At 44.3% G+C, this 12,500-nt stretch overlaps 2 protein-coding genes across 7 annotated transcripts in view; one reads left to right on the forward strand and one right to left on the reverse strand.

The window, feature by feature from the left end:
• Positions 1-12,500, forward strand: part of cltcl1 (clathrin, heavy chain-like 1) — a 58,356-nt gene that overhangs the window by 32,398 nt on the left and 13,458 nt on the right. For both annotated transcript variants that reach the window (XM_052109213.1, XM_052109214.1), the window contains exons 20-25: positions 1,376-1,559; positions 2,623-2,815; positions 4,744-4,901; positions 6,457-6,621; positions 7,498-7,605; positions 7,695-7,862. In XM_052109213.1, the coding sequence (XP_051965173.1) occupies positions 1,376-1,559; positions 2,623-2,815; positions 4,744-4,901; positions 6,457-6,621; positions 7,498-7,605; positions 7,695-7,862 (976 nt within the window). The remainder of the gene's footprint in view (positions 1-1,375; positions 1,560-2,622; positions 2,816-4,743; positions 4,902-6,456; positions 6,622-7,497; positions 7,606-7,694; positions 7,863-12,500) is intronic.
• Positions 7,870-12,500, reverse strand: part of LOC127631186 (keratin-associated protein 10-4-like) — a 6,625-nt gene continuing 1,994 nt past the window's right edge. For 3 of the 5 annotated variants that reach the window (XM_052109216.1, XM_052109217.1, XM_052109218.1), the window contains exon 2: positions 7,870-12,500. This exon is cut by the window's right edge and continues 247 nt beyond it. In XM_052109216.1, the coding sequence (XP_051965176.1) occupies positions 7,962-9,980 (2,019 nt within the window). In that variant the 5' untranslated portion in view covers positions 9,981-12,500 and the 3' untranslated portion in view covers positions 7,870-7,961. The other 2 variants (XM_052109215.1, XM_052109219.1) reach the window with 1 other exon arrangement.

A 12,500-nucleotide genomic window follows, 5' to 3' on the forward strand; every position in this document is an offset into this window, starting at 1 on the left:
CAGCAACAGAAGTGACTGAAGTGCATATTTTGTTTCCCAGAGACATTTCAAAATAAGAGTCCCATTGGATTTCAGGCTTGTTTATGGCTAAACGTCCAAATGCATCAGCGCAGTGTATAAAACTATGCAGAAATGGGTCAGGAGCTTCAGTTAATGTTCACATCAACCATCAGAATGGGAAAAATTAAATCAAGATTCAGCAGACCAGGCTTTGTTTATCCAGTCTTTAACTGTCCAGTTTTGGTAGATCCTGTGCCCACTGCAGCCTCGGTTTCCTGTTCTTGGCTGACAGAAGTGGATCCCAATATGGTCTTCTGCTGTTGTAGCCCATCTGCCTCAAGGTTCGACGTGTTGTGCATTCTGGGATTCAATTCTGCTCACGGGTATCTGAGTGAACTGTCTGCCAGCTCAACCAGTCTCGCCGTTCTCCATTGATCTCTCTCATCAACAAGGCGTTTTTCATCCGCAGAACTGCCGCTCACTGGATGTTTTTTGTTTTTGGCACCATTCTGAGTAAATTCTAGGGACTGTTTCGGGCGGCTGTGGCTCAGTTGGTAGAGCTGGTCGGCTGCTAATCACAGGGTTGGTGGTTCGATTCCTGGCCCACATGACTCCACATGCCGAAGTGTCCTTGGGCAAGACACTGAACCCCAAGTTGCTCCCAATGACAGGATAGCGCCTTTCAGGTAGCCACCATTGGTGTACGAGTGCGAATGGGTGATTGGGACACAGTGTAAAGTGCTTTGGTAACTGCTAAGGTTAAAAAAAGCGGTATATAAGTGCAGACCATTTACTGTTGTGTGTGAAAATCTCAGAATACATGATTACTAACAATCATGCCACGGTCCAAATCACCGAGATCACATTTTTCCCCATTCTGAAGCTTCTGACTCTTATCTGGAGGACTTTATGCATTTCACTCCTGCCATACGATTGGCTGATTAGATAATCGCATAATTATGTACCTATAGTACCTAATAAACTGGTCACTGAGTGCATGTCGGTGCCCGTCATAGTTAGGAAGGACTAAGAAAACGTAACCGATTTTAAAAACTATCGCCCGGTTTAGTTATTGGTTCTGGTAAAAAAATGGGAGCAATGTAGAGTGGTGGTGGCACAGTGGGCTAAAGCACATAACTGTTATGCAGAAGGTTGCTGGTTTGATCCCCACAGTCACCACCATTGTGTCCTTGAGTAAGACACTTAACTCCAGGTTGCTCCGGGGGGATTGTCCCTGTAATAAGTGCACTGTAAGTTGCTTTGTTTGCATTGTGATGTGCCGTAGACTCAATATATGTATTGGATGGGAAACTTTTTATGTTGTTGTAGATGATGCTTCTATTTGGTGTTAATAAAAACAATCTTTATGACTCAGAAACCTGCAGAATCTGCTGATACTGACAGCGATAAAAGCGGACCGCACACGAGTTATGGAATACATCAACCGTCTGGACAATTATGACGCTCCTGACATCGCAAACATCGCTATTAGCAACGAACTGTACGAAGAGGCCTTCTCAATCTTTAAGAAGTTTGATGTTAACACCTCGGCCATACAGGTAAACAAATACACAATCATTGACAAGCACACCACAGTGGAGGTTGAGTTTGAATGGGTCATTATAGTCACGCCACACCACAAACATGATGCTTAAATGAAACGCCTGTTTGTACGTCCCATCCCTTAGATCATCACAAAAGAGATCTCTTTAAAGGGACGGTTCACCCAAAAATGAACATTCTCTCATTATATACTCACCCTCATGATATCCCAGGTGTGTGTGACTTTCTTTCTTTACCAGAACACATTTGAAGAAAAATAGGGACTTTTGTGGACTTTTGAAGCTCCAAAAATCGCAGACAGTCAGAATAAACGAATCCATACGAATCCAGCGGCTAAACTAATGTCTTCTAAAATGACACGATGACTTTTGGTGCAAAAAAGATCAGTAGTTAAGTACTTTTTAAACTCTAAATCATGCTTCCGGTCAGAAGCGGTACGTGTGTGTGACATAATCGCATTGACATTTGAAGAACACGAGAACTGATGCACGTGCATCACAGCCGGAATGATCAGCGCTGTTCACAAGTGAGAAGGAGGAACACTGTATTTATCTGTTTCTTTACTCACAATAGTGCATTTGTGTGCTTATCCTGAATGTCTCACCCGAGAGCAGAACGTGAGATTATGTCCTTAACATGCTAATGCGAATACGTCACGCGAGAGACCATGTGATCTCGACCCTCTCCTGAAGCTTACCGGAAGCGTTGGATTATAGATAAAAAGTACTTAAATATTGAGCTTTTTCGCACCAAACACGATCGTATCACATTAGAAGACATTAATGTAACCGCTGGAGTCATATGGATGACGAGTTTGCTGACTGTCTGTGATTTCTGGAGCTTGAAAGAAAGTCATACACACCTGGGTTATCATGAGGGTGAGTAAATAATGAGAGAATATCTCATTTTAATCTCCTAGATTAGTTGGAGAGCAAATTGAGACTTTTACAAAAAGTATTTTTTATATCTCGTTTGGAATATTAGAATATCTGAAACAAAGTTGTTACTTGTACACCTGAGTTATGGAAGAGCAACCTGCCTTTGTAATGTTGTATACAGGTTCTGATCGAGCACATCGGGCATCTGGACCGGGCGTACGAGTTTGCCGAAAGCTGTGGAGAGGGAGCGGTGTGGAGTCATCTCGCTCAAGCTCAGCTTCAGAAAGGTCTCGTGAAGGAGGCCATCGACTCGTATATCAAAGCTGGAGAACCTTCTGCGTACATGGAGGTGGTGGATGCCGCCAGTAGAAACGGTGAGAGCTGCTCTGACCAAAAACTGCTTTTCTATGGCATAATGTTAATTACCACAAAAATGTTTTTTACTCGTCCCTCCTTTTCTTAAAAACAAAACAAACCACGGCCTGCGTGGCTCCGTGGTAAAGACGCTGGCTACCACCCCTGGAGTTCGCTAGTTTGAATCCCAGGGCGTGCTGAGTGACTCCAGTCAGGTCTCCTAAGCAACCAAATTGGTCCGGTTGCTAGGGAGGGTAGAGTCACGTGGGGTAACCTCCTCGTGGTCGCTATAATATGGTTCTCACTCTTGGTGGGGCACGTGGTGAGTTGTGCGTGGATGTCACACACAACTCAAAGGTCTCCATGTTAACATGATCAAGAATCCACGTGATAAGATGCGCGGTTTGATGGTCTCAGACACGGAGGCAACTGAGATTCATCCTCCCCCACCCGGATTGAAGTGAGTCACTATGCCATCATGAGGACTTAGTGCGCATTGGGAATTGGGCATTCCAAATTGGGAGAAAAATATGAAATAAATCTACTAAAACAATTTTCCTTTAAACAGAAGAATGGAGGTTTGACTTGGTTAACTGATTGATATTTTCTTGTCACTACTTATTGTCATAAAATAGGATTTTGTGGTTCTTTTACAATAGATTTAGGCATTCATGTACCATATCTGTGATATTGACCTTGTTTACATGCACTTAAAGGAATGTTACAGGTTCAATACAAGTTATCTAAATTCTCAGCATTTGTGGCATGACTCGTCCCTCCATTTCTTTAAAAAAAAGCATAAATCTGTGTTCCAGTGTAGACATTTACAATGGAAGTCAATGGGGCCAATTTTTGAACATTAAAATAATAACGGTTTCAAAAGTATAGCCACATAAAGGATATGAGTAGCATGATTTCTGCTTCTTTTTTTTAAAGAAAAGGAAGGACGAGTCCAAATTAATTTTTCGGGTATCAACATAATCCCACCAATGCTGTCGATTGAGCTCAACTTGTATTGAACCCGGAATATTCCTTTAAGAATATGGTTTATTCTGAATCATCATGTAAGCCAGAACACACCTGGGTTTTTCCCAGAGAACCCGGCCTAATGTGGTCATGTAAATGCATTAGCTGTTTTCTTATATGTTTTTGAAGAGTGCGCATGTGCATGATCAGACTGGATAACAAACGCCATTGGATGGAGCCCAACAACAAGTGAAAACAGCGGGAGTACAGTCAGAAAAGCACATACACTATAAACGATACACATTTATACACACCTATAATGGAAAAGACTGACTGGCTGTATATGCTTTTGCACATAAGGGGAAATCCCAGAGTTGGAGGTAAACCCCGCTATTGCAGCGCAATTCTGCTGCTGGTTGCAATAGAAAGTGAAGGAAACAAACACAGCAACAACTCTAGAACCTGGAAATAAAGCAAAGCAACGGAGAGTAAAATAGCAAAGTCTTCCTCATATTCCTTGTTTGTTTTTGGGGATTTTTTTCTCATTTTTCACCCAATTTGGAATGCCCAATTCCCAATGCGCTTTTTTTAAGTCCCCGTGGTCACATAGTGAATCGCCTAAATCCGGGTGTCGGAGGACGAATCCCAGTTGCCTCCACGTCTGAGACCGTCAACCCGCGCATCTTATCACGTGGCTTGTTGAGCGTGTTGCCACGGAGATGTAGCTTGTGTGGAGGCTTCACGCATCCACCGCGGCATCCACGCTCAACTCACCACGTGCCCCACCGTGAGTGAGAACCACATTATAGCGACCACGAGGAGGTTACCCCATGTGACTCTACCCTCCCTAGCAACCAGACCAATTTGGTTGATTACGAGACCTGGCTGGAGTCACTCAGCACGTCCTGGGATTCAAACTAGCGAACTCCAGGTTGAACGTAGTCACTGTATAACTAGTTACTGAATGCGTCTGTTTTAATAGGTAACTGGGAAGATCTGGTGAAGTTTCTTCAAATGGCAAGAAAGAAAGCCAGAGAGCCGTATGTAGAGACAGAGCTCATCTTTGCTTTGGCCAAAACAAAACGTCTCTCAGAGTTGGAGGACATTATCAACAGCCCAAATAACACTCATATACAACAGGTACAGGTTTCAGCCATCTTGGATCCAGAGGTATTTTTCCCATTCATATTTTTTCCATAGGGATTTTTTCATAGGGATAATCCTTCATAAGAGAGTTGTGCACCATGAACCAAACCAACCAGCTTTGAGGTGAATCACAACATTACGAACACAACATTTCAAACGATTTGAAAATCTGACGAAAAGACAAATATACAACACTGTGTACTTCTTCCATGAGGGAATGAACTACAATCCCATGAAGCATTGCGAATGATGTTATCGAGCATTGCGAATGTAGAGAATCAATATATTTTAATTTTATTGCAAAATATTCAGATATATGCAGTAGTTTGAGAGTGTAGCGAGAGAGCAACGCGATTGCGTCATTCGCTGTGCAGCTCTTTTGATGTGATTCTCTGATTGGTGGATCTTTCTGGAGGATCATGGGTAGTGTAGTTTTTCACCAGAAGTTCCACTATTAAACTTTAAAAAAATGAAGTTGGAATAACGTGGACTGATGGCTTTAACGGAAGCATATACCATCGATTAACAACCTCAGAGCTCAAAGTTGTCGCATTGCTTGCGCGAGTTTGACCGCTTGATTATAAATGTGTGTTTAAACTTGTGTTCGCGCGAGACGGGAGGAGGGGCTTCCACGACTTGGTACAACCAATAGCTGGAATCAAGTAGTCGCGCATATTTTCAGAATTTACCAGGTAGTCCAACTTCCTCGCTCACTTTCCTCCAAGCGACGTCTTTTTTTGTCCGGTCTCTGTACTTGTATGATGTTGTGTCGTACAATTCCGTGTGCCCACACACCGCTACGACAATCTTGTCATCCATTTTTCCAGATTTCTTCTGCTAGTACGTCAGTGACGTACGGACAGTCTCAGTGCTGATAGGCTTTCACGACAACACGTCATGCGAATTTTCGAATACGCAAATTAAACGATTTTGCGTGTTCGAGTCGCGTCTTTCGCGCTGCCCCGCACGAATTCGCGTCTATTCGTATCTTTGCATTGACTTTGTATGTAATCGCTCCGCGCGAAACGCTCGCTTCGCGTTGTATGTGAACGCATCATTAGGCCTGTCTTGATTATGAATTAATCGTCTGATTGTGGTTATTTGATCGAACCGTGATTTAAATTCCAATCAAATTTAATGCCCAAATAAGGGTATTTTAAGCGAATATTTAAATGCCATCAACGGCACGTTTGTGTATCATTTAGTTTATTTACATTGATTTATATATTTGAAGTTAAATTTGTAAAAATTACTTTACACCTTAAGAAATATGACAATTAATCGTCATTATTGCAATTATTTCTTTGGCAAATAATCGTCAGCCGAGTTTCATAATCGTGGCGGTCTTAGTTATCGTTAATATTGAATTCCTTTATGGAGAAAATTAATAGGACTGTTTCTTGCCGAACCAAACTGTTACGCTCAATCCCGTAATGTGTCCTCTGAATGCTATCATGTGTGATCACCAGGGGGCATCCTAGAGCAACTACCTACTCTGTGTTTTTGATGTGTATGTGAACTGTTATGTGTTTATCTCTCTTGTCTGTAGGTTGGAGAGCGGTGTTATGAAGAGGGCATGTTCGAAGCTGCCCGGCTACTCTTTAATAACGTGTCTAATTTTGCTCGTCTGGCATCCACGCTCGTTCGCCTCGGTGAGTTTCAGGCGGCAGTTGACAGCGCGAGCAAAGCTAGCTGCACAGGCACGTGGAAAGAGGTGAGTGAAACTCAGTATGACGTTTTGTGGCTTTGAGAACATCTAGAACATTCACAAAATTCACTTTTCGCAGATATACACACATTTTAACATTACAGTGTTTCTCTTACGGGAAAATGGATCAAAAGTATCGATGACTCACATTGAACTCACCAATCAAATGCTCTCTAGAATGATACAAATCCCCCTCAATTGTAAGCAGCAAAACATGTGGCTGTCACATGACGTGACTTAAGTTAAAGGCTGTTAGCTGTTTCGATATGTCCAGCCCCAACACCTGTTAGTTAGGTGTGGGTGACAGCACGGCAGGTTGTCAACACCCAGGCAGATGATGTTTTTTTTATTTGCTCAACAATAACGAAGAGGGGGGGCCTGGGTATCTTAGCGAGTATTGGCGCTGACTACCACACCTGGAGTCGCGAGTTTGTATCCAGGGCGTGCTGAGTGACTCCAGCCAGATCTCCTTAGCAACCAAATTGGCCCGGTTGCTAGGGAGGGTCTGGGTATCTCAGCGAGTATTGACGCTGACTATCACACCTGGAGTCGCGAGTTTGAATCCAGGACGTGCTGAGTGACTCCAGCCAGGTCTCCTTAGCAACCAAATTGGCCAGGTTGCTAGGGAGGGTAGTCACATGGGGTAACCTCCTCGTGGTTCGCTATAATGTGGTTCTCGCTCTCGGTGGGGCTTGTGGTGAGTTGTGCGCGGATGCCGCGGAGAATAACGTGAAGCCTCCGCATGCTGTGAGTCTCCATGGTAACGTGCTCAACAAGCCACATGATAAGATGTGCAGGTATCAGTTACGGGGGGGGTCCCGGGTCACTAAAGACCTATACACTATACCACTGTTACAATGTGTGTGTGTGTGTGTTTGTTAGGTGTGTTTCGCATGTGTAGATGGCGAGGAGTTCCGGTTAGCACAGATCTCTGGACTTCACATAGTGACTCATGCTGATGAACTGGAAGAACTCATTCAGTACTACCAGGTGAACAACCTTCAACATCATCATCATTAATTGAGCCATCTGTACAATATCATAATCATGTCCTGTATCGTTTACCATCTCTCTCTCAGAACCGCGGTTATTCTGAGGAGTTGATGGCGCTGTTAGAGGCGGCGTTGGGTTTGGAGCGCGCTCACATGGGCATGTTCACCGAGTTGGCCATCCTCTACTCCAAATACAAGCCTCAGAGGATGCGAGAACATCTGGAGCTCTTCTGGTCCAGAGTCAACATCCCCAAAGTAACATGTTTTTGAGTAACTTTTATCGACATCCGTGTTTTTCTATAACGGAAACATTTGAAATTAAAGGGATAGTTCACTCACAAAAGTCATATAAAATTAATACGGGTTTGGAACAACATGAGAACACACACACAAACACACAAGCACGCACAAACACACACACAAGCACGCACAAACACACACACAAGCACGCACAAACACACAAGCACGCACAAACACACACACAAGCACACACAAACACACACACAAACACACAAGCACGCACAAACACACATACAAACACACAAGCACACACAAACACACAAGCACGCACAAACACACACACAAACACACAAGCACGCACAAACACACATACAAACACACACACAAGCACGCACAAACACACACACAAACACACAAGCACGCACAAACACACACACAAACACACAAGCACGCACAAACACACATACAAACACACACACAAGCACGCACAAACACACACACAAACACACAAGCACGCACAAACACACACACACAAACACACAAGCACGCACAAACACACATACAAACACACACACAAGCACGCACAAACACACACACAAACACACAAGCACGCACAAACACACACACAAACACACAAGCACGCACAAACACACATACAAACACACACACAAGCACGCACAAACACACACACAAACACACAAGCACGCACAAACACACACACAAGCACGCACAAACACACACACAAGCACGCACAAACACACAAGCACGCACAAACACACACACAAGCACACACAAACACACACACAAACACACAAGCACGCACAAACACACATACAAACACACAAGCACACACAAACACACAAGCACGCACAAACACACACACAAACACACAAGCACGCACAAACACACATACAAACACACACACAAGCACGCACAAACACACACACAAACACACAAGCACGCACAAACACACATACAAACACACACACAAGCACGCACAAACACACACACAAACACACAAGCACGCACAAACACACATACAAACACACACACAAGCACGCACAAACACACAAGCACGCACAAACACACACACAAGCACGCACAAACACACACACAAGCACACACAAACACACAAGCACGCACAAACACACACACAAGCACGCACAAACACACACACAAACACACAAGCACGCACAAACACACATACAAACACACACACAAGCACGCACAAACACACAAGCACGCACAAACACACACACAAGCACGCACAAACACACACACAAGCACACACAAACACACAAGCACGCACAAACACACACACAAGCACGCACAAACACACACACAAACACACAAGCACGCACAAACACACATACAAACACACACACAAGCACGCACAAACACACACACAAGCACACACAAACACACACACAAGCACACACAAACACACACACAAACACACAAGCACGCACAAACACACATACAAACACACAAATACACAAGCACGCACACACACAAACACACAAATACATAAGCACGCACAAACACACACACAAACACGCACAAACACACAAGCACGCACACACACAAACACACACACAAGCACGCACAAACACACAAGCACGCACAAACACACACACACACAAACACGCAAGCATGCACAAACACACAAGCACGCACAAACACACACAAACACACAAGCATGCACAAACACACATACAAACACACATACAAACACACAGACACATAAGCACGCACAAACACACACACAAACACGCACAAACACACAAGCACGCACACACACAAACACACACACAAGCACGCACAAACACACAAGCACGCACAAACACACACACACACAAACACGCAAGCATGCACAAACACACAAGCACGCACAAACACACACAAACACACAAGCACGCACAAACACACATACAAACACACAAATACACAAGCACGCACAAACACACATACAAACACACAAATACACAAGCACGCACAAACACACGCACAAACACACACACACAAACACGCACAAACACACAAGTACGCACAAACACACACACACACACAAACACACACAAACACGCAAGCATGCACAAACACACACACAAACACGCACAAACACACAAGCATGCACAAACACACACACAAACACACAAGCACTCACAAACACACACACAAACATACACACACACACACACAAACACGCACAAACACACAAGCATGCACAAACACACACAAACACACACAAACACACAAGCATGCACAAACACACACACAAACACACAAGCACTCACAAACACACACACAAACATACACACACACACACACAAACACGCACAAACACACAAGCACGCACAAACACACACACAAACACGCACAAACACACAAGCACGCACAAACACACACAAACACACAAGCATGCACAAACACACACACACACAAGCATGCACAAACACACACACTCAAACACACAAACACACACACAAACACACACAGAAACACACAAGCATGCACAAACAAACACACACACACACACAAACACAGAAGCACGCACAAACACTCACACAAGCACGCACAAACACTCACACAAGCACGCACAAACAAACACACACACAAACACACAAGCACGCACAAACACACACACAAGCACGCACAAACAAACACACACAAACACAGAAGCATGCACAAACGCACACACAAACACACAAGCACGCACAAACACACACACACAAACACAGAAGCACGCACAAACACTCACACAAGCACGCACAAACAAACACACACACAAACACACAAGCACGCACAAACACACACACAAGCACGCACAAACAAACACACACAAACACAGAAGCATGCACAAACGCACACACAAACACACAAGCACGCACAAACACACACACACAAACACAGAAGCACGCACAAACACTCACAGAAGCACGCACAAACAAACACACACACAAACACACAAGCACGCACAAACACACACACAAGCACGCACAAACAAACACACACAAACACAGAAGCATGCACAAACGCACACACAAACACACAAGCACGCACAAACACACACACACAAACACAGAAGCACGCACAAACACTCACACAAGCACGCACAAACAAACACACACACAAACACACAAGCACGCACAAACACACACACAAGCACGCACAAACAAACACACACACACTCACACAAGCACGCACAAACGCACACACAAACACACAAGCACGCACAAACACTCACACAAGCACGCACAAACAAACACACACACACTCACACAAGCACGCACAAACACTCACACAAGCACGCACAAACAAACACACACAAACACAGAAGCATGCACAAACACACACACAAGCACGCACAAACACACACACAAACACACACACAAACACACAAGCACGCACAAACACACACACTCAAACACACAAACACACACACAAACACACACAGAAACACACAAGCACGCACAAACAAACACACACAAACACAGAAGCACGCACAAACACTCACACAAGCACGCACAAACACTCACACAAGCACGCACAAACAAACACACACACAAACACACAAGCACGCACAAACACACACACAAGCACGCACAAACAAACACACACAAACACAGAAGCATGCACAAACGCACACACAAACACACAAGCACGCACAAACACACACACACACACACACAAACACAGAAGCACGCACAAACACTCACACAAGCACGCACAAACACACAAGCACGCACAAACACACACACACACAAACACAGAAGCACGCACAAACACTCACACAAGCACGCACAAACACTCACACAAGCACGCACAAACACACACACAAACATACACACACACACACACAAACACGCACAAACACACAAGCATGCACAAACACACACAAACACACACAAACACACAAGCATGCACAAACACACACACAAACATACACACACACACACACAAACACGCACAAACACACAAGCATGCACAAACACACACAAACACACACAAACACACAAGCATGCACAAACACACACACAAACACACAAGCACTCACAAACACACACACAAACATACACACACACACACACAAACACGCACAAACACACAAGCACGCACAAACACACACACAAACACGCACAAACACACAAGCACGCACAAACACACACAAACACACAAGCACGCACAAACACACACACACACAAGCATGCACAAACACACACACTCAAACACACAAACACACACAGAAACACACAAGCACGCACAAACAAACACACACACACACACAAACACAGAAGCACGCACAAACACTCACACAAGCATGCACAAACACTCACACAAGCACGCACAAACAAACACACACACAAACACACAAGCACGCACAAACACACACACAAGCACGCACAAACAAACACACACAAACACAGAAGCATGCACAAACGCACACACAAACACACAAGCACGCACAAACACACACACACACACACACAAACACAGAAGCACGCACAAACACTCACACAAGCACGCACAAACAAACACACACACAAACACACAAGCACGCACAAACACACACACAAGCACGCACAAACAAACACACACAAACACAGAAGCATGCACAAACGCACACACAAACACACAAGCACGCACAAACAC

The sequence above is a fragment of the Xyrauchen texanus genome, chromosome 37 (genome assembly GCF_025860055.1).
Source record: "Xyrauchen texanus isolate HMW12.3.18 chromosome 37, RBS_HiC_50CHRs, whole genome shotgun sequence".
NCBI lineage: Eukaryota > Metazoa > Chordata > Actinopteri > Cypriniformes > Catostomidae > Xyrauchen > Xyrauchen texanus.